The sequence below is a fragment of the Monopterus albus genome, unplaced genomic scaffold, assembly GCF_001952655.1.
Source record: "Monopterus albus unplaced genomic scaffold, M_albus_1.0 scaffold25.1, whole genome shotgun sequence".
NCBI classification, from domain to species: Eukaryota; Metazoa; Chordata; class Actinopteri; order Synbranchiformes; family Synbranchidae; genus Monopterus; species Monopterus albus.
The window spans coordinates 1,515,845-1,539,434 of NW_018127905.1; the positions used below are offsets into that span (position 1 = coordinate 1,515,845).

Sequence of the window (23,590 nt, forward strand, 5' to 3'; positions counted from 1 at the left end):
GTGTATTAAACCATGTTCTGGAGGGTCTGTAGTTTCTATTGTTCCAGCTAAAAAGATTTCTGAAATGGTGGATTTGTTGGCATGTTATGTTTTTGCAGTGAATGGAGAGTCTGAGCAGGTGGACTTCATTGACAGCAGTGTGACAGAGGAAGAAGAGGACCTCAGGACGGATCCACCCACACCTCCTCTGGTACCAGTCATTCACACATTGATCAGTGATTATGTCATATCCTGCTCTTCCTCAAGAGCTTGTCATCTACAGTGTGTTGCCTTAAAACAGGGAAGTTCTTGATTGTGTCATTGATTTTCAGGAGCAGAAGGATCGATCCTCGCTGTCCCAAACCCAGGACTCAACAATATGCAGGTAAGCCTTATACTGTACCACAAACTGTACTGTAAAAGACAGCCTTTGGACTGCACTGCTAATATTTTAGTAGAGTACGTTTATAACGCAAACCAGGAATATTGCACAGAATACTGACTGAAAGCACAAAACTGGGATGATGGTTTAAACGCAAGTAGAAGGATGCATCAGATGCAGATGACGTAATACTGCATAGTCAATGGTCTCATATAGCGCTTTTCTAAGCATTGTAGCACGCTCAAAGAACTTTATGTTATTTCCCAGCCATACACACATTCACACAGCGGTGATATCACCAGGAGCAACTAAAGAGTTAGTGTTTTGCTCAAGGACACTTCGACACCTACACTGGAGTAGCCGGGAATCAAACCGCTGACCCTACGGTTGGAGGACAATCCGCTCTACCTCTTAAGCCACAGCACCGCCATAATACAATAATGTTTGATCAAAGCACAAAATGCCAATATTGCTGTTGTGATGGTTTAAAGAGCAACTCCACATTAACATTTGGAAAAGTGGAAAACAGAACTGCACAAACATCTTTGGTTTGAAAGATGTGTATCTGTTGAACCTTTGACCACATCCAGCATCTCAGCGGGATGTGGAAGGCAAGGCGGATCATTAGCACTGGGTGCAGTAACTCTCTAAAGCACAAAACAGGAATGCTGGAAGAGGGTGCTGGTCTTCAGGGCAAGCGGATAAGGATGTCAGAGTTTCTAATGACAGCAGATGGTGTTTGGAGTAAACGGTGAATGAAAACTATTATTTCCAATATGCCAGTCTGCATTAGGGAGCAGGAAGGAGGGAAGCTTAATGAGAAATGTTTTCCATAAGTACTGACATGTGATTGTAGGACTGACCTCTCCTAAGGTCTCATTTGTTTACAGCACTTGTGTCAAGGTGTTTCAGTGAATTTGAAAAGCATTTATACATCAGCTTTGATTCTGTTCAGCCTGTTTCTATGACAGTCTTCTGTTTTAATTCAGCTGTGACTGGAAACAGTCTTCAGTCACTCTGAATGAGAGAGAGAGACAAGGTTTTATCACTTTCTCTCTCATTTCCTTCTTTATTTTACAAGGTCACTTTACAGGGTATTTGAAGAGCTGGGAAAAGTCAATAGACTGCTGTTCCCATCACTTAAAGTATCTCACTACCCCTCAGACTCTGCATGTTGCGCTGTTGGCTTGGCTCTACTGACACATTGACTGGAACATACTTAGAGCACAGTAATAATAGTGGACTTGTGCACAGGTTTGAACAAATGTCTTCACTCTTAATGCCCACAAATCCTATTTTCCTGTAGTGCTGTCAGCAGCAGCAACCTGTTCGTGCTGAAACCTAAAAGGCAGCTTTATTATGCTGCTCTGTTGTTCCGCAACAAAGATAACTACATTATTGAGAGTGAGTGTCCCAGCAGTACTATTGGTTCTATTAGTGTGTGACGCGGGGCCATTGTTCTCAGGCTTTGGTGCAACAGGCAGCATACTTCATTGTTCTCATTCTTTGAGTTTTATTAACTGCACCCAGTCCTCAAACCCTCATTAAACTTTATGGACCATACATGATTTAGATTTGATAACTGGACCAGGGTATGGACTGAGGAGCATTTAGTATGCTGTTGCACGGTTCTGTATCTGGTCTACAAACACTTATCTTGTAGTTTGAACCAACGGATGTTCTAAAACTTGGCTTCCAGCACTTCCTCTGGGAGTTCTAAAAATAGACCTTAAATGAAAAAACACAGTTTCTATAAGACACAAAGCCAACGTCTATAAAAGAACGATTATCCGTGTTGTTAATACCAAACTTCATAATTAAGGCAAAAGTCTGTCACATTCACTTTGACTGAATCACTTTTATGTGATGTGTTTTTACTGTTTGTTATAAAATTTAAATTTGTAGCTTATTTTTTTTATGGTTTCTGGATAACTGGACTGTTTTCACCAAATTTGGTACAAATTATCCCACATACTAGGTCATGTGTATAAATGTCTAAATGGCCAGGAATAGGATGTTACATGTTTAAGCGTGCTAGTGACCAAATTAGGTAAAATACACAACAAAGTCAAGATTCAAGATTTTTATTTGCCATTTATGCATAAACAGACAGTCTAGGCATATAGGAATTCTTGTGCAGGGCTCTCCTGGAGTCAAGTAAGTTTAAAGCCAAAAGAACGAACACCTAGTCTAAATATAAGCTCACCCAAGAATACAAAATAATACAAAATACAAAAAAGAAGAATACCCAAGAATACAAAACAGTTGATAAAACTGTGGATACAGGAATAAGATGGCAGGTAAAATGGGGAGTTTCAAATATTGCACATGGTGTAATTGTATATGGTTTTTTACTTAGTAGAGTAATGAGGGGTTATTGCACAGGTTTTTCACATTTCATATTTGCCATCAGTCTTACTGCAGCAGGGAAAAAGCTGTTGTAAAGTCTTGTTCTGTGTGTGATGATACTGTCCGCCCTGCTGTGGCTGAGGCTGTAGGTGCAGTTTTTGTGTCTGAGCAGAGTGTGAGCTGGGTGGCACAGATCTCTGAGTATGTTCTCTGCCTTTTTACGACAGCGCTGTGTGTACAGTGTGTCCATAGCAGGCAGTTCAGTCCGCTCATCAGTCTTTAATGACCCTTTGAAGAGCCTTCCTCTCTGCCTGTGTGGTGTTACCATACCAGACTGTGTTGCCAGTAGTGAGGATGCTCTCTACCAGTCCTCTAGAAGCCTGAGAGTGAGGGCAACAGTTCAGTCCAGCTTTTCTGAAGCTGCCTGATGAAGTATAGCTCCTGCTGGGCTTTCTTCACTGTGGCAGCTGTGTTCAGTAACCAGCTCAGGTCAGATGTCACCTTCAGGCCCAGGAACTTGTGGCTGTCAGCCCTCTCCACCTCAGTCCCTTTGATGGTCAGAGGCAGCAGAGGGGAGAGGTTCTTCCTGAAGTCTATTATTATTTCTTTTGTCTTGTTTATATTGAGGCTGAGGTCATTCTCCTCTCCATAAACAAGAATGTGGTTCATCAAGCTTCTGTAACCCGACTCGTCCCCCACCTTGATGAGGACCAGGATGTTGGTGTCATCAGCATATTTAATGATGATGGTGTTGTCCTGGTTGGAGGCACAGTCGTGAGTGTACAGGGTGAAGAGTTTGGGGTTGAGACAGCAGCCCTGTGGTGAGCCTGTACTGATTGTGAGCTCAGCAGACACCCGCCCTCCCATTCTCACCACCTGCGGTCTTTCTGTCAGGAAGTCCAGAATCCAGTCAATACTCAGATCCAAATTATCCAGTTTGTTCTTCTGGATTTGAATGGTTTCAGCTTGTGGGGGCCAAGATTTGGAACACCTTAGATGATGCTTAATCTATTTGAGTTTTAATAAAGGGTAGACAAACATTTTATTAAACAAAATATTAAAAGAACAGATGCAGTGAAAGCGCTGTATGTTGATAAATTGTATCACTTTTTGTAGGCAATTTGTTTGCCTACAATTGTAGTTTGTTTTATTTCATATATGTTTTGTTTTGGTTGGTTTTTCATGGTTTATGTTGTTTCCTTTTCTTGTTTATTAAAGTGTCTACAATTAAGACAATGTATTTTTAAAATCATGATGGTAGAACAATTGGGCCTGCTTCCCAAAACCTATCTGATATTTGCTTTGTGCTGTGCCACATTTGTTGTGTACTACGTATGGATGTACAGCTCTGAGTTACCTTGGTGGCAGTTGACATCCAGGGGGTGCAACAATTTTACATCTTGTTTTTCGGCAGTCACTTTTTAAAAAGAATCAAGTTTGAATTAATGACAATGTTATCAGTTTATTTTGACTGCAACCCATTTGCCTCATTCGTGTTCTGTCTTTCTCCTCTACAGGTCAGGCCCCAACGTAGAGGCGGGCCTCCCATTATCCACCTCCTTGCCTCCCTCCAGCCCCACCTTGGAGGAGCGGAGAAGGCCGGGCACCCTGCTCATCTGGCAGGAGAGAGAGCGACTGCAGCAGCAGCAGCGAGAGAAGGCCAGGTGAACTCTCATACTGACTGACTTTTATTAATAATACAGGTGTTTTAAAATAAAACATGATATTTTAATATGTGCAGAATTACTTTGAATACCTCATGTTTGTCAAAATGGCCTGAGAGACTCGTACCTTGGAGCTTTAGTGCTACTAAAGGAGGCATATGCCATGTTACAAAAGGGTTGACGTGTGTGAATAGACTGGACACAGACATCACATTACATTAGAAATATGAATTTGACTTCGTATTTCCTCAATCAGTGGAAAACGATGTGAATATGACCTGTTAAAAGTTGCAGCAGTTTGTGTTCCTCACAGGGAAGGAACTGGTCTCTGTCTGCGGCCACTCCTCATGTTTAATTATATGTTGTCTATGTCAAAACTCTAATTTTGCAGTTTGCTGAAGCCATCCACCAAAACAGGAAGTCACGTGGCCACTGGACCACAGACAGGAAGTAGCTCAGCGTAAGTAAGGCCTGTAGAACAGATAAAACCCACAGCACCACAAGAGCAGAGAGACACGTCTGACACTGACTAAGTTATGTTCACATCATTCATTCTTACACTTCCTGAATCTGTGCTGAAGTGGAATGGAGGGAAGCTTGAGGGTGTGGAAAGTGTTGGTTTTCTTTGGTCTGTAAACTTGGTGTGTGTCTCCCCCTAGTGGCACATCTCCAGAGAACAGCAACTCCCTTTCAGGCCTGCGGCAGAGATGTGCAGTGAGTTGTGTTGTGTTTCATACCGGTGAACAACTAGTGCATGTTGACACTGTTGTAAATCTGAATTGTTTCTTTCTACTTAGAGCGCTGACCAGATGAGCACAGTGTCTCCTTCAACACATATACCACGCTGCAGCAGTAGAACAGGTACAGCACACATGAATATCTTTTTATGAAGAAGCATTTTGTATTACATACATCATTTCTTTGTGATGTATGAGCACATATTATAATATATCCACAGAAAATATTTGTTTCACATCGGCAGGCTAGTGAGAGATAAAGTCTTACGCGGGAACAAAAATCATCATTTCAGTTTAAATCGGTACCAAAGCAGATTAAACTGCATGAAACCACAGTAACAATTAAAGCTGCAGTGTGTTCCAAATAAACTAGGCAAGGTGAACCACACACCTGGCCTATTAGTGTGTGAAGCAGTCAAACTTAAAAACTTGTTTTATCAGTCAACTAAGTGGTGAAACTAATGGATCTACTGGTTTCAACTGACTGTACATACTGAAGACAATCAGAACATAGCTTGTTGGTTTTCTTTGGCAGATTTAGGGATTAGTCTCTAGTCAAATCAAGCTCTGTAAATCAAATTATTCTCATTTTTTGTTGAGTGTGAAAGTTCATTCTTGACCTTGGAATAGTAGCATGACAAAAACATCTTTGCTCAAGGTCTACTTATTAGCTTTTCTGGAGCTATTGATGCACTTCCCCTGTAAATGCTCATTTTGCTGAAGATCACTATGAAAAGCTCTGGAAAGTGGACCTTGAGTTTTTTTGGTATCAAAACTAAAAATGCTGAGGTATTGAATCCTGTCCATCCTAAACATTAGAACATTTTCTTCCATTTGAAAGAATAAATCAAATCAAATCAAATTTTGAACATTAGTTTCTTTGCCGTGATCATAGCCATTACAAAAACCAGCTCAAGGACTACCAAACTGTAATTTGAACTCCGGCTTCATTTTGTCAGTTATCCCGTCATGTTCTGTCACATAAATCCAATACAAGTGTATAGTTTGGGAGTGTTTCTGCCCTTTCACATGTTAACAATGACCTGAATGTCTGTGTCAGATGTGCCATCTTCCCCAAAGACGTCCCCTCCTCCTGGCCAGGCCCAGAAACCCAACAGCTTCCTGTTCCGCACTTCTTCTCGCAGCAATGTCAGACCCACAGGTACAAACAGCACAGCGTACACTTTACACCTTCAGTCACTGCTTCAGTAATGTTTTACCACTGTTTGTCTGTCAGGGCCAGTCTTTACTCTGGGCGAGTCTGGTAGAAGTGAGTCTCGCACGACGCTGCGTTCTCCGAAGCAGGAGAGACCAGAAATCACACAGCTACGCAAGGTAACGCATCACTAACCTTTAAAAAAAGAATATGGACCGTATGAGTCACTGGATAATATTCGATGAAATAATGTATCACTGCAATACTGGTTATCTGAGGACAGACTTTAAAGGATAAGATCAGTCCTTTTCTATGTTGAGTATTTTCAGTGCTCCCCAGACACTAACACCAGCTATGAATCTCCTCTAATCATGGTAATATCTCAGCTAGCTCATTCAGTTGTGCCAAAGATGTCAGCTGTTGTTCAAAAATCATTAAAAACACATCAGTGAAACACACAACTGTACTAGTTTGTATATTTCCTCATTACGAAACAGAATATCCAGAGACCCTTGACCATTGCCTATTTCAGATGCTGTAAAACGTTATGGCTGTTCTGAGCCTTTGGGGCAATACTTTTTAAAAATTATTAGGATCTGGTGTTTTTTAGTGAGGAAATATGTCAGCTAGTGCAGCGGTGTGTTTCACTGGGGTGCTTTTAAAAATAATTCTGCCTGCCTGGACACTAAACCTCTTCTCGCTTCATCTGTCCCTCTCTGACCTCTTTTCCCTCCCTAATCTGCGTCCCCCTCTATGGAGGTGACCAAACACTTGGATTACTATAGGCCAGTTATTTACAGCATAACTGAAAGCCAGACATGAATAGCATCAGAGCAGCTGTCAGTCATCAGGTCCTGATGCGCTGCAAGGACAGTGGACGGACAAACGGCCTTCACCAGGCCGACCGACAGCAGAAGTGTGCTGGACAATAGTTTTCATGTAGGCCCTATGCATGTAATCATAACAGACACTAATAAAAACTGAAAATAAGAAAATAGACGTGAAGCAAAAAAGGGCAATATGTGGCTCACACCACGCGTGTGTCGAGAGCCGTGTCCTATCTTTTGCATGAAAAATGCATCTAAAAACATGCTCCGTCTGAATTGGCCTTAGCTCTGTGTATGTGACTCGACCTGTTTGAATGTTACCAGCAGCACTGTCCTTATCCTTTAACCTTCAGTGCTTCTGATGAAATTCCATTAGAATACCTGAATATATTCATTATTACTGGATAAACACTTGGTTTCTCTTTAGATCTCATCTTACCCTCCCCACACACTGTCAGTGCTCATTAGACATGTAGCCTATTCTAGAAGGCCTGTGCCTGATAAATCTAATGGAAAAGTACCTTTCAATAAATGTAATAGTGGTTTATAGTGTGTGCACATTTTTCTTTGCACATCCTCAGATGAAGATACATTTTCAGTTCCTTACTTCAAAACTGAAAGCCCTCCACACTGCAATAGAAACACGGACTGTATCATGTTCATCTTCAGTTTATTGAAGGTGCTTACACTTGAATTTGTGATGTTTCCACACATGAAAAACATTGTTACAGTAATTATCCTGGGTTTTAATAGTTTACTGTATGTGTCTTTGTCTCCCTCCTCAGACTCTGGAGTCTCGGCTTAAGACCACTCTGCCTGAGGATCTGGGCGAGGCCTTAACCAACGGCACCATCCTCTGTCAGCTGGTCAATCAGATACGACCACGCGCCGTGTCAATAATCCACATTCCCTCCCCAGCAGTGGTGAGTCTGGAAAAAAACTGGTCAGTCAGCTAGCTGCCTTTGCTGAGGATGATCAAGACGCCAAACATGTTCTTGTCACTTGGTTTATTTGACTTGAGTCTGGTATGTTACTAAAACAACAAGCTGAGTTTTTAAGGCTGTTAAGCAGACTATATAATACATTCTTCCTATTACAAATGAAAAGTTGAAATTATAAGCACTAGAACACAGTCGCACTGCAGTTTGCTTCCTTTCTACATGGATGGACTCAGTTATGAACTGAGCTGGCTTCTTTATTTCATTCAGTTCAGTCTGACTGAACTTGGACACATGAACTCGACTGATTCAGGAAATGTGTTTGTTCATGTTCTTGTTTTATAACTTCACAGCAGCAAAGAAGAAGAGATGCCATTTGGTTGCACTACATACAAGGACAGTGACAGAAGTTAATGGCAAAACAGTCTGATAAATCACTGTTTAATCTACAATCTTGTGGCTGTGTGTTAGCCTGCTAGTCTTGCTAGCTCCAGTAGTTTGTTTATAATCCTACCCACCTGCTTTAGGCCACTCCATATGAGTAAATGTCAGCAGGCAGAGTTCAGTCAAACTGCACCTTTACTTATGGTGACTAATGTTAGCACACGGCTGTATCACTGACTCAGTACAAGTCCTTCCATGGAGGAAACCCTGAGTTTGCATTAACCTCCAATGAACTGGAGCAGAACAGAAAAATAAGTGGTGAAATTTAAAGGCCTGATACTCAGCATGTCTGAAAATGTACAGGCTTCTGATCCCAGCTAATTAAAATAGTTTTCCAAGCTATTTTCATTTTAACATGATGTTGCTAAATGTGGTGGTCTGACATTTTGTTCTTTCAGCCAAAACTGAGCTCAGCAAAGAGTCGACTCAACGTGGAAAACTTCATTACTGCCTGTCGCAAGTTGGGAGTGCCTGAGGTAAATTCATGTATTCTCACTTTCCTGCCCTTCCGCTACATCTCATGGATATTTTGCATTCTTTGATGGATTAAATTTTTTTTAAAGCATTGCAAAAACACCGTGTATATAAAAGTAGTTGAGAAGAACTGTCATTGTGCTTTGAGCTCAGTTGTGTTGCTACATTATTTCTGTCAGGGTTGGACTGATCATGGTTGGGGGCTGTTTTTTAGTGACGGGATCAGATTTTCAGACCCATGTTATTAGTCCAACCCTAACTCTGCTTTGTGTATTTCTACGCTTCTCTTCTAGTTTTAACAATGTAACTACTTGTATTTTCCTCCTGTGTGTGTCCTGTCCAGACGGATGTGTGTGTGTGCTCTGATGTGCTTCTGTGTAAGCTGCCCGCTGTGCTGCGCTGTGTGACGGCCCTGCTGGCCGTGGAGGGGGGGGAGACGGCCGAGGACCAGTCCCCCGCCCGCTCCTTACCTTCGCCTTCATCGTCCTCCTCCTCCTCGCTGCTGTCCACAGATTTCCTGCTCTTCTACTGTGCAGTTATGGCCCTGCTCTACGTCCTCTACTGCTACGTGTTCACCTAAAGGACACACACACACACACACACACACACACACACACAAAAAACATATAGTGCTCATTATATTCACATGCTGAACTGCTTCACACACACACGCACTGAAACACACAAATTCCTGAGGTAGACAGTAGAAGGTCAACACTCACAGCTGCTTCCACAGCTGCCGTCTCAGACAATACTCTGTACTGTGTGTTTTTTCAGTATGCACACCCACTCCACACCCTCTGTGACTGTGGAACAAGTGTCATAAGACCAGAGAGTCTGTTGACACGCTAGAGCCATGCAGAGCCTGTAGTCAGGCACCTTTAAGAAGCAAACAGCCTACACTACATGCAGCTGTTACCTTAGAGGAATAGAAAGCACTAACCTGATGGACAGATATATGAGAGCAGGTAAACAGTGAAATGCTTTAGCTTAGTTTAGCATTCCCTTTGTAATGCATAGCATGTTTGGAGGAGGCTCTCCAGAAACAGTGGTCAGAGGTGGAAATATGAATGTGCTGAGCAAAGGAGTCGCACCCTGTCGAATCAGTTAACTGGTCGTAATATACTTGCTTTTCACCGACGTGCCCTTGCAGACTAGCAGCGAAGCACAGCCTCTAGGGGACAGATTAGGGCCAAGTCATTCCCAGCTGATGCTGTAATGTCTTTTTTTTTTTTTTGTTTTTTTGAGAACCGATTTTGCCCTGAATTAACATACCTAAACAAGGAGACACTGGAGGCAGTTAGTGTTATCGTTCATGTTAAGATCACGGTACCGTACACAAAGCAGCTCTAGCTCTTTTGTCAAACTGTCTTTACACCGTTTGTTGTTCTGGTTTGTTCAGTCCCCTGCTGACCTTCATATACTGACATGCACACCCACAACCAATACAGGATACATGGTGTAATCATCAAGCACATGCAAGTTGAATTGATGCAGCAAGTTGTATAAACACAACCTCTGACATTTCACCATAAACTGATATGGCTAACGTTACCAATAGCTGCCTTTTCACATATCTGTGATGTGCAGAGCAGCATTAGCATTTATTTGGAGTTGTTTGTATCCATCTAAATGTAAATCTAATGTTCACTCTTTTAGCTCTGTTTTTGGTCTCCAGCTCCTGAGGAAAATATCTGGCTCTTTAGCTGCTAAAAGCTCTGTGTTCATCCACTAGTAGTTGTCTGCCCGTCTGTTGCTTGGAGCTGGAATTAGCTGCCTACTGCCACTTGAAACAAGGTTACTGAAAGACTGAACCGAAACAGTAAAGTGGTGGCTCTGCAAAACCAAAACAGTAAGCTGAAAGACGCTAACCATAACGAGTGGCACTTTTCACATTCCACACTGGCATTTGATCCATTGATTTATATAAAAACATATCAATGCTGCTTTAAGGCTTAATTCTGTGTAGTATGTATGTATCAGAGTTTCATACATTTACACTGGAAAAATAATAAATACTTACAAGCAGTCAGACGATCAGGTTGTAACTGAATGCCTGCAGTTGTCAAACCTGTCTGGAAGAGAGAAGATGAACAAATAAATGATTGCACAGACTGACACACACACCTTCCCTGACAGTAGCACATAGCGTATGCCTTTCAGTGTGTGGTATAGAATTGGAAATAGGTGATAAATGCGGGTCAGAGGGCTAAAATAAAAATCCGCTGCCAGACTAGTTCTCCTTAAACTGGACAGCTGGAAGGATTTTACAGAACAGAATGGGAGCACTGCTCACTAAGTGTTATTTCTGCTTCTAGTGCAGCTTGCTTTCTGAATCTGACTAGAACTCCAGTGCATGTTTGTAGGCAGAAGACAGAAAGAAGCTACTGAGAGAATCTGAGACGAAACTGTGAATGTGATTTTTAGCCATGAGACAGATTCGAGTCAGTTAAATATGGAACCTGGATGTTTAGTGATGGCTTTTTTTTAGTCACATAGCAATGTGACAGTGGGATAAATGATATAGTGCCTGTTGCTGAACACTGACCAAGACCGCCTGCAGACACTGCTAGTGGTTTTTTTTTTTTTTTGTTCCGTTTTGTTTTTGTCTGACTGTGAGCAGCAGGGGGCGATGTTGCCACATCAATCCCCTTCAAGGCTTCGTGTGTCCAAAGTGACGGTACAAACCTCTCCAGGAGGTTGTGTGTAAACTAATGTTGTCGTCGTCACTGGTCCAGTTGACCAGCTAATGTTTGTATAAATGTAAACAGGTTATTAAATTATTGGTTTTATTTATTTTGTTCTGTTTTTGTTTACTCTTGTTTCTTTGGTGAAACAGCAGAGGGTTTATTAGTTTAAGCCTATAAGCCACTCATGATAAAGCCAAGTAAAGCTTTGTGAAATTTATGTGTGCTTCAAATCACACAAAAGGCTAAGCCAGAAGTAATCGATAGTTATTTAGAATTAAAATAACATTGTTTAAAAGTTTGCCCCTTCTTTAGATGGGTAAATAATTGATTCCCTAGAGGCTACACGATTAACAGAGCCTCACATGGTCTCTGCTGTTTCTACCACACGCTGTCTGGCTCACTGCGCATAGGTCAATGTCTGCAGCTAAACATGCATTGGAACCTGATTATGATGCTTATTTGACTGTGGGGCTAATGTCAATAGTCAGCGCTGTTCTATACATAATTCTGAGGCCTCCAAACTAACATTTAAAATTATAATGGGACAAAAACTTTGTACTAAAACATGAAGTAACTAAGGGGCTCATCTACATGAATTCATAGGGAAATTTAAATGAATAAATGATCTAAAGAAACATAATATTAGAGGTGAACAGTACTGATATTGTCCCCATGTCACAACTCTATCTGGGTCCTACCCTACTAAAATATTTGAGCAGGACTGATTTTCTTAATGTGCAGCACCAAAGTCATTAATGAATTTACCTACAACATATAGGTTAACCAAGAAGAAGTTACTATAAGCTTATTACAGTTTGATTTCAATCTAATTTTGAAGAAAGTTTGAGTTAAAGTTGATTTCACACTCTAGTTCCCCCTTTTAAAAGTCAGCTGTATTTCAGGATGGCTATTTCACGCTTTTATTTCATGTCACCTACAGTAAGATCATAATGATACTGCTTGTCACGTTATATTACAGTGGTGACATCTCAGCAAGGTCTTCTGCCAAGCCCAGAGCCCTTTGCTATGGATAGTAGGTAGGGACAGCGGGAATCCTGTTCATCCATTTATGAGTATCACTGATTAGAAAACGAGACGTGACTAGTTTGGATTCACAGGCCCACCCTGCATTGACATGGTGCTGACTCAACGGACTGGACTACACACACTACACATTGCGTGAATAATGAAATAACATTTCCTCGTAGTGAGTTTGAATAATTCTCATTGTTTTACAATTTTTTCCAAATTACCTGTTCATTTATACTTTATACATTTTATTTGTATGAAGATTTATTTAGTAATGTCTTTATTTATATAACACTATTAAACAATATCTGGGGCCCAAAATAAAAAGCCATTCTTCAGTAAAGCTCTCTAACTCGGTTTAAAGTGCTTACTCACCTCAGTGTACAACTCACTGGCTGTATTTGGCCACCAGGCTGTTTCATGTCCCCATCTCTCTGCTGTGGTCCAAACCTCCTCTCCAGTCGCTGTTGTTTGTTAGTCCGCTGTTAAGATCAAATTTATGTGTCAATTCAAATGTATATTTTATAAATGAAACTGGATAAGCAATTCTTTCGCTGGCTTAGAACAAGCTATATTCTTAAATATGTTAGTGGAACAGATGCTGTTGTATTTTATATTTATGATACTCTTGTATTATATAAATCTATAAGTAATGTTTTTTTTTCCTTCCCATTGTAAAGAAATAATTAAAAATGAAACTGACTCTGTGCTGGTTGTCTGCTTGCTTGCTGCCATGCTTTTGTTGCATCAGCCAAGCACTTTGCATCTGCAGCTGCCCGAACATTGTTTGACAAATAAATCTCAACTCATGATCCACTTACTAACTTCTTAAGTGTCATCACGTAGTCTTAAGTATGAAACTATTTGTCAAACCACTATTTAAGTCTTATTGCATCACTAGGTCCAGAAAAGCTAAGCTTGCTAAAGTGAAGCTATATTTTAATTTCAAATTAACGTTGATTAAAAGGATGAGCCTAGTGATGTTCTGTACAATACAATGAATCTCATTTGCCGAGTCAAACTAACGCTGAGTATACCTGTGCCACTGAGAAGTGGCACCTTTATGTAGCTTGTCTAAGTACATTTTCAAGCATGGCGTCTTGCTTCATTCTGGATATCCTATATAACCACTGAAGCATTAAACCAGACTCGAGTGGGAAAACACTAAAATGCTCAAAGAAATCTAAACTGTACTGTTTTATCTTATAGATGCATACTGTTGTCCCCAAGGGCGTAGTTTTGCATATGAACAGTTCCTACTAATGTTTAGACCAAAGCTACGCCCTTGATTGTCCCACAGTCACCAACACAAATCTGAGAAATACTCGCAGCTGAGAAGCCTTTGTTAAACACTCATTTACAAATATCTGTTTCATTAGTTTAACAAAAGTCCATTTTGATAACAAATGAGCACTTGTACTTGCACATTAAAAAAAAAAAAGTGAGTCCCCGGGGGCAGAAATCAGTTTTTAACTCAGCACCTAGACAAACGTTTTTGTGTTTTTAGTATAGTTGGTGACACTACACGCAGCAGCAGCGAGCCATTTAACTGAAACAGTTTAGGACAAGCTACACAAAGATGTGGTTCGTGCTTCATCAGGAGTGTTTTGACAACAGTGCATTTGGTTTACTATGAGAAGAGACTACAGGGACAGAGGCTAAGTGGTTGGCATGGCAAATCCATTTCTAAATGGGGCTAGGTTCAACCTGACAGCCAAGAAAAGATGAAAAGTATTATGAGATGGACTAACACACTGTTGGTTTTTGACTATCTGGCCCCTGGTTTGCTGACATTGTGTAAAATGTACAAAATACAAAACTTTAAATACAAAAGTAAATGACTTTCAGCAATGATCGGTGCAGTTGGAGAGGAAGACAGAACATTTGGTCCTGATTTTGACTTAAAGTCAGTTCAATAACACAATGTGTGAACAGGTGTGCAGATTACCTGGCGTGATTCCACTGTACCCCGTGCTTTACCCTCCTCGAGAGCTGCTGTGTGCTCTCCAAACAGCAGGTTCATGAATCAAGCTGGCCTGTGTTGGAGCAGAGGAGTGATGTTAAACCAAGGTCAAAGAACTCACCAGCAGTTGACGCAATAATTTGTGCTGTCGCCTTTTTGATTTTACCTCTGCATCACTTCAGCCTGCCTGCCACCCCGACACATCACTGGAATGGCAGCTCATCACAGAGCGTCAGGCTGTGGCTACAGCAACAATCAGACTTTCGGGGTAAACCAGTTAAATAATTGCTACAGAGGCAGCAGCACTGATAACGGAGATTTAATCTTTTATTTGAGACATACTGGGGAATCTAAGAGTTCCTCTAGAGGTTTCAGGGGTCACTAAGGGCGATCCAGGGGCCCATCTGACTGTGTGAAATGAAGAAACTTGAAAAATCCTGCAGCAGACATCAGTCACACAGGAGCAACTACAAATCCATTCACATTCACTGTAAAAGCTGAGATTTGGTACAACAACTATAAGATTAGTTACGCTGTGTTTAGAGAACAGGGCCCAGGGACAACTGAGGTATTACCTCATTTACTGAGCCGTGTTCACACTGGCCACTCTAGCCTATAGTTATTTAAACAACTAACACACATCCACTGAATTCCTGAATGCTAGGGTTTGAATGAACCACTAAGTCGAACCAGAAATGGCATTTTTCCATTAAGCAGTTCCATTTTACAACATAACTGAGTATGTGGTTGTTTTTATTTAGATCTGCCTGGTTGCTTGTTCCAAAGGAAAGTGGAAGCAAGTCTCATTTAATGGCTTTTCATTTCAGGCCTGGAGGCAGTAAACACTAACATCTGACAGTGGGGGGATGTTTGATATCCACTTTACATGAGATTGAAATTACATGCCTTGCTACAGGATGCCATTGAGCCCGTTTTATAAACGTGTTAGCTCCTTCACCACCCACTTGTCTAGTATAGTCACATTTCACTTCACAGACAGTCTGGAGATTACTTCAGGTCTGTCAATGTCTAAACTCTAAGAAACCAGTTTGCTCCCTGGATGAGCACATCCAGTGGTTACGGCTGGACTTTCTTCAGCCATAAACAGACTGCTATTATCAGAGGCAGCATTTAATATTTTAAAAAATGACCATGCAAACAAAAGAATGTACTGTATATTACCAGATCCGCTCACTCCTCTCTTCTTCCCATCGCAGGATTCCTTGTGTTGCCCCCAGCTCATCATGGAGGACGAGGGGCTAAGTCGGCTAGCCCAGACTGTCCAGGTGTTGGTCGACCTGGTTGATGGCTCCCAGCAGACCACATCTGGGGCTGCTGGCTCAGCACAATCATAGCACTGCATAGTAGAAAATGCTAAGATTTAACAGCATTACACCAAATAGATCCATCTCTGGGCCAGTGTGTGTTTGCAACATGCTTCATATGTGCATTTTCCATCGACTTTACAGTTTGGCATAACATGCCCCTCCTCCAAGCATCAAATTCATGGTTGAAATAAATCTGTAAATGACCTCAATCTTGATGTGTTTTTTTTTTTTGTGATTTAAAGTAAAAACTAACTTATGGAAGGTAGTGAAATATCCAATCATTCTCATCTTTCTTTTTGAGAGCAAGACAAAACGATCGTATGTCGAAAATGTATTCATATAGCACTTTACAACATCTAGTTGACCAAAGTGCTTTCCACGATAGAAAGAGATTAAAAACCATTACCTGCTACAATAAGTATCAGAGCCCAAGAACCTAAAAAAAGCCCTAGAAAATAAAAAGCTTAAAAGGAAATAAAACAATCAAACCCATAACAGCTCTGATGTTGGCATAAACAAAATAAAGAGAATAAGATTTTTAAAAAAAACACACAGTAATAAATACCAAGCTTCATTTAGCAAAGGCCTTGGACAAATCTAATATTTGCAGGCAGGTTATTCCAAAGCATTGGTGCAGAAAAAGCCCTGCCGCCCCACCACTTGTCATAGGACCTTGGAACCTCCAGCAGCTGTCCAGACCAATATAATATACACAGACAATCTCATGTCTGAGACTTAGTAGAGAGCTGGAGACAAGATGTGGTTAGCTAGCTTAGCTTAAGGACTGGAGGCACAGGTACACATCTCATTGTTTCATCTCAGTGTCGCTATAGCACAGGTATCCAGATACAGCTGAGATTATGGTCTGTTCAGGCATGCCGGTACCACACTTGGGGGCCCTGCACTGTGACGGACCATTCTTTCTTTCTTTGGGACAAATACACATTAACATCAAAGATGTAAATGTGTCAGATTTAGGCAAAAGGCTCATTTTCATCTGGAGGCCCCTGGGCAGGATGTCATTATGCAATAAGCAGAGAAACTAGATCTAAACTACTACTAAATACAAATACACAATTTACAATGCATTAGTAAATAGGTTGATGTCCAAAATAATTTAGACAACAGTCGCAAAAACATTAAACATCTGTGTTCACTAAAGAAAACGTGTGAAAGCAGAAACACAAGTTTACTCTATCCTCAAAAAACAGTAAAGAACCAAGGCAGCCATCTGCAGCGTCAACTCTCTGATGGCTCTAACCATCGGGGGCAACTTGGGGGTTCAGTGTCTTGCCCAAGGACACTTTGACATGTGGACTGCAGGCACTGAGATTCGAACCACCAACCCTCCAGTTGGGAAACGACTGCTCTACCCACTGAACCACAGCACTTGGATCTCTTGAGTAAAAGTAGCAATACAACAGTGTAAAAATACTCTCCTGCATTCAAAATGTGACTTAAGTACAAAAGTATTAGCATGAAAACAAACTTGAAGTGCTAAAAGTAAAAGTACTCATTATGCAGAACGGCACATTTAACATGAATGTATATGAAACTGAATTATAATTCCTGATGCATTACTGTGTACATCACATTTAATGTTGCAGCTGGTAAAGGGGGAGCTAGCTTTAATGAATTACTGCTGGGTAGCAAGTCCTATGATTTTACTGTTATGTGTGTAATTGTTTGTTTCTGAATAGTAGCTAAACTTATAAAAATAAATGTACTGGAGTAAAAAGTACAACATTTGCCTCTAAAATGTAGAAGTCTGTATATGAAGTAGCACAAAATGAAAATACTTAGGTACAGATACCTCAAAACGGCCCTGCGATGGACCGGCGACCTGACCAGGGTGTACCTCACCTTTTGCCCGATGCCAGCTGGGGATTGGGATTGGCTCCAGCCCCCCCACCGACCGCGTTCAGGACTAAGCAGTATAGAAAATGAGATGAGATGAGATACATCAAAATTGTACTTAAGTAAAGCTACTTGGTTACTTTCCACCACTGCACACTGGTTTCATCCAACCAATTACAGATGTACTGAGACTGAAGTAAGACAACTTCTGACCACCAAGCATGAAAAAAATAACAAGGCCACAACCTAAAACTAAAAATGAAGGTGGGAGAGACTAAGCAACAGTCCAACCTAAAAACCAAGTCTGAGAACTGGCTTAGTTGCTCGTCAGCCTGATGAGCAAACAGACAACAGCTGTGCCTGATTGACAGGGGTCAAGCTAAAGGGATTGAGAGTGGCCCAGGACAGGAAATGGCTTCAAAACAGGAAGTAGTCAGAAATCACAACAGTACGTGTGGTTGGTATGTGTGACAATTCTGAGGACAAGAGGTGCAACTTCGAGGCAAACTGACTAAAAAAAAAAAAGAATTGCAGAAATTCATGTACAGTTTTGAGCTTTTAGAATCCATTTTATCTTCATTCTAATGTGTAACAACAGGTCTACACTATGTCCTTTTCTGAAAGCAGACCAGACTCGAATACATTTGTAAATAAATAAAATAAACGTAATATCAGTAACAATGGAAAACTGAGGGAGAATAAAAAACTTCAAGAAGTATTCCAGATATTGCTGTCAGTGGGCATGGGTTGAGAGGAATGTAAAACAGAGTCAGAGCTGACTTGTTGACTGTCGTTTCTATGCTTCTTAGTCATTGTATCCTAAGACTTTCAGGTTAAATAAATATTTAAGCTTCATTGGTTGATAATGTGAAAAATGATGTTGACATGAAATTAGACTTGTGGTGAAAGTCACTGAGGGACATTCAAACCAGGATCCTTTATAGGAACAATTCAACTGTTTTAGTAGCATCAGTCACAGAGTGGCTGCAGACTGCACACACAGAGAGTGGCAAAGCTAAACTTGGGGGGTCAATAAAACGGGGACTGTTAACATCATGGAAAGCAGCGTTGCTGGGCCCCAAACTATAACTAATCCCTCAACTAGGGAGAAGATTGCACCATGAAAGGACACAAATCCCACTGCCTTTGCAACACATGGGCATGTCATCCTCTTCCTGCTGTGGTGAGATGCCAATACCATCAATCAACTGACAAGCAAAATAAATATTATCACAGTTTTGATAAACTATGCTTCAGCCCTGTTGCATAGTGCAGTGTCATTCTGTACACAGCAGCGTGTGCTAATATCTTAATGGGTGCCTATTCTGATTTATCGGTTCTTTATTTACACAATTTAATCAGCCGATACAAACTGTAGAATATATACAGTGGTGATATGTGGCGACTCCACTCCGCAAGTTTTCCAAGATGCTGAGCAGCCAACCTGCTAGGTACCTTGAAAACCCATGTACAACCCAGATAGCAAGCACATGTGGGCTGAATCCGGCTGCGATGCTGCACATCTGGCTAACTGCTGAATTTGGCAAAACATTATGGGCCACACCCGAGCCGGCCATGGTAAATGATCCCGGCTGACATGCCACACATGTAATCTGGGCCAGTTTTGGCTGAGTACAGTTGGGCTGGAAGTCGGTCTGTATTTTTCCTGACTAACTGGAATACGCCCCTTTCATCTTGTGACCTGATGAACTGGTGGCATTTTAAAGGAAAACATGGTCACATCATTTAGGTTTTATTACTTTACTGCTCCTTGTTTGAAGTTAATTGAAAAATAAAACCTACTCACGTTTTAACCCACAAATTCACTTTAAGAGCGTAAAACCTTTGCACCTTCCCACTGAGGAGAAAGTAAGTCTACAGGTGAATACTTGGGTGGAGGTGGCAATGAAATGCTATATGAACATAGAGTGTGTGCATTTAACTGCTACTTGGAAATATTTTGAAACAGAGATGTGTAACAGGATAAAGCTGCTATTCTATCACAGGGAACTCTGAGTATTCTCCCTGCAGTGGCTGCTTAAAGAGCCCATGACATGCTTTTCCTTGTTTTTTGATTTATCTGCAATGTTAGAATGGTGAATTATCATCTTAGACATGACTTCATGCTTAAAAAATGAGGTGAATATACTGTATGTTCTAGTACTTCTATGCAGAAGCAACTCAGTTTACACAAACTCTCACTCGTGACACTTTTTCTAACAAAATTAGATATTACATGATAATTTAAGGTTTTCCTTGAATGGTCCAAATCCCCAGCCAGTTGCGTGTTCATGTGAGCTTGCCTGACATCCACCTGTGCCATTTTAAAAGTGGAATTTTTCAAATGCACCAGATTTTGAGGATATATTTTCCCTCCTGCTGCTGCACTGTGACCAGAGGATGTGGAGAAAAATCCAGGGCCTGAGGTTATTGCATGTCTGGGAATGTTCCTGTACAGGGACCCATTGTTTTACCTGACCGGGTCTAACCTACAAGCAGCCGGCTAGTGAAGCCCCTACGGCAGTGAATGATCAGATCATTAACTCTGGATTCCCCCGGAGCACAGTACCTGTTTGCTTTGACTGCTTGAGGCCAGTGTGTCTGCTGCATGTGATGTGTTGCTGGTTAACGATCCATGTTATTGTCGGCGCTACGCTACCTGCTGTACGTGGTTGCCTGTAATGCCAGGGGTTTGTGGGGGAAGAAGTTGGATTTACCCACCTTGGAGCTACTTCAGTGGGTCTTGAGGATAAGTAAAAAAAAAAAAAAAAAAACACACTTCATGTCTGTTAATGCCTTGTTTCTGTAACATTAGAGATAATTGTTGTAAGGCTGGAGAAGTTACTATGTCTGCATTATGCCAGTTAAAATATGGGGTTTCTTACCTACCCACTTTGTTTAGAGTGTTACACATCTCTTTTGATCGGTACATATACTGTTGTTTACCTATCTATGAAGGAGGAATTCAAATTATTGTAATTTGTGGTTCGTCATTTCATATTCTGGCTCAAATACGTCAGGTAGGATTTGAGGTATTGTCATTGTCGAAAACGTAGTTTATTTGTCACTGTTCATTCTGTTCATGCATTGTTGTAGCTTCCTGACCAGCAACAGGAGCTGTGCACAGTCACAAACTATCCTCTCATTATTAGGACGACGCTCTGGCTTTATCGTTCCAAAATAATTACAAACTATTTAAAGTTCTGATGGGTGCAAAGATAATCTAGAGGTACCCAAGATTAAACATTAAATGGCTGGGAAACGAGCAAAATGAGCAGCTATGGGCACTTTAAGCAATTGCCTTCACTCTCTGTACATACTGTAATTAATCACACACTCATCTCCCGCTCGCTCTGATTGAGCCCAGACAAGTTCAACTTTAATGAAATTCACACCAAACAAACAACTGGAGGACCAGAATGTGCTGTGGCAGACAGGCGTTCCAGCAAGTTAACTTATGAACATAACCCTCAACAGATCACTGTCATTTCACAGCAGAAACACTGTGGCAGATTTTTTTACTCAGCAGAAATTGGTGTAGTTTGTGTGGAGGCTGAAGCAGTCAGACAAGTGACACAGCTCCTGGGGTTCTGTTGTTTTAATAGCCTGTCTGGAGCTATTAGAGGATGGACTGAGTAGTCTATAGGCAGAGCCTTGTACAGCGCAGTGTGACAATCTCCATTAAATTATTCTGCAATTTAACATTCAATAAATGACTTGGGAATCCTTTACACCACTAATTCGATGCATAAAACACACAAGTCAAGTAAGGAAACATCCAATGGTGTCATGCGTCTTAACCCTCTGTGCCAAACTTGTATATAGAACATTATACAACCCCAATCAGAAAATGTTGGGACTGCATGTAAAATCCTAATTAAAACTGAAAATAGTGAGGTGCAAATCATCCGTGTCCTGTATTACATGGAAAACAATAGAGCAGCACATTATTTGATGAGATACCTCATCAACTTTATTCTTTGTTTAAAAGAAACACTTCAATCCTGATGCTGCAACACATTCCAATAAAAGTTGGGACAGTAAAGCATTTACCATGGTGTGATTCATTTAAGATGTTTAGGGAGTGAGGACACCAAGTGATTAAATGCGTCAGGTGTAGTTTTGTCATATTCTTCCTGCAAACAAGTCTTAAGGTGCAAACGTCCTGGGTCCTTGTTGACACATTTTGCATTTTCTGATTTGGGGGAAAGACTAAGGAAAACAGCCTGACACTGATGGTTGCATTTCAGGACTAGTGATGAGATAAAACAATGAAATGATGAGTCCATTAGAAACAGGTGATGTCAACAGGTGACTGCATCGTGATTTGGTACAAAAGTGGCTTCCAGGAGAGGCCGAGTGCTTTAGGAGCAAAGATGGGCCGAGGACCACCAGTTTGCCAACATATGTGTGAGAAAATGATTGAAATGTTTAAAAATAATGTTCCTCAAAGAAAGATGGGAAGGGATTTGGATATGTCACCCTCTATGGTGCAGAATATCATTGAATGATTCAAGGGAATCCGGAGGGGTTTAGGCTAAGCTGGATGATCGTGCTCTCTGATCCCTCAGACGGCACCGCATCAATGACCGTCACTCTTCTATAAACAATATAACTACACTGAAATGAGTGTTTATTTTCAACAAAGAATAAAATGGATGAGGTATCACATCAAATAATGTGATGCTGTTGCCAGCAGAGCTGTAAAAACGGGTCCCAGAGAGAACTAGCCCAGGAAACACAGGCCATAACAGCAGTGCTGGCCTCTGATGATCTGGCTCCAGAAAAGACCTTACAAGAGATGCTGCAGGAGACCATCAAATAAATTGTCTCTTTGTAGTTAGAAGCCCCAGAAGAACAGCAAGAATGTTTACAAGAAATATTGGAATGGCCACTATTCAAGGAAGGAGAATACGAGGAGATGACAGACAAGCCAAGACAGGATGAGAATGAGTTGCATGAGACAGGAGGAACTGCACCTGTGATGGAGAATGTCTCAGTGAAGGAAGAGGTCATGGTGTTGATGGAAAGCCTATACTCCCCTATCACACCCAGCCCAATGGAATCAGCAGACTCCAGACAGGAATGAATGGAGGAGAGTGCAGAATATGTGGGGGTGGATGAATGGCAAGCAGAAGCACAGCTTGAGGAAAAAGAATGAAACAGCAAAAGGAGCTGGAAAAGAGAAAAGAATGGAAGGTGGTGGAAGAACGAGAAGCCAAACTGGACTTGGAGGAGAAACAGAAGAGACAGCAAAAGGAGCTGGATGAGAGAGGAAAATAATTAAAATGCTATAGCCAATGCATTAAATAATCCAATATATCATCAGTAATCATTTCACAAGTCCTCAGGTTTATCTCAGGACTCTTTTAAGAGTCCTGACCCATATGTTGGGAACCACTACAGTGTGTGACAAAATACTGCTGTAACCTAAAGAGGAATAAGGCTTATTTTAAAGGTGGAAAAGTAAGAATAGTTTTGTTCATATTGGTAATTATTTATTTCAATTTCAAATGCCGCTTGATCACTGTGCACAGCACACTAATAAAAGTCTGCTCTGGCAGCTTCAGATTCTTTGAAAGCAAATTGATTCCAGCTGATAAATAGGCGATGAGGAATGAAAGACTGACTGAGAGAAGTGCCTTGGGAAGTGAGTTCAAGTACTGTGCTACTGCTGTTCCATCCATCCATTTTCCTCCGCTTATCCGGGACCGGGTCACGGGGGCAGCAGTCTAAGCAAAGATGCCCAGACTTCCCTCTCTCCAGACACTTC

At 41.2% G+C, this 23,590-nt stretch overlaps 1 protein-coding gene and 1 long non-coding RNA gene across 2 annotated transcripts in view; one reads left to right on the top strand and one right to left on the bottom strand.

Moving 5' to 3' along the window:
- Positions 1 to 9,564, top strand: part of lrch4 (leucine-rich repeats and calponin homology (CH) domain containing 4) — a 53,618-nt gene extending 44,054 nt beyond the window's left edge. The window contains exons 9-19 of the mRNA XM_020594857.1: positions 99 to 190; positions 312 to 364; positions 4,228 to 4,374; positions 4,766 to 4,834; positions 5,034 to 5,088; positions 5,172 to 5,235; positions 6,172 to 6,273; positions 6,349 to 6,446; positions 7,880 to 8,017; positions 8,875 to 8,952; positions 9,294 to 9,564. Of these exons, the coding sequence (XP_020450513.1) occupies positions 99 to 190; positions 312 to 364; positions 4,228 to 4,374; positions 4,766 to 4,834; positions 5,034 to 5,088; positions 5,172 to 5,235; positions 6,172 to 6,273; positions 6,349 to 6,446; positions 7,880 to 8,017; positions 8,875 to 8,952; positions 9,294 to 9,530 (1,133 nt within the window). The 3' untranslated portion in view covers positions 9,531 to 9,564. The remainder of the gene's footprint in view (positions 1 to 98; positions 191 to 311; positions 365 to 4,227; positions 4,375 to 4,765; positions 4,835 to 5,033; positions 5,089 to 5,171; positions 5,236 to 6,171; positions 6,274 to 6,348; positions 6,447 to 7,879; positions 8,018 to 8,874; positions 8,953 to 9,293) is intronic.
- A 1,962-nt stretch (positions 9,565 to 11,526) lies between these two features.
- Positions 11,527 to 17,851, bottom strand: LOC109957208 (uncharacterized). The gene is made up of 3 exons (XR_002274520.1): positions 17,774 to 17,851; positions 14,618 to 15,989; positions 11,527 to 13,151 (listed from the first exon to the last, which is right to left on the bottom strand). It is a non-coding gene; the product is annotated as an uncharacterized LOC109957208 (long non-coding RNA).
- Positions 17,852 to 23,590: the final 5,739 nt, after the last annotated feature.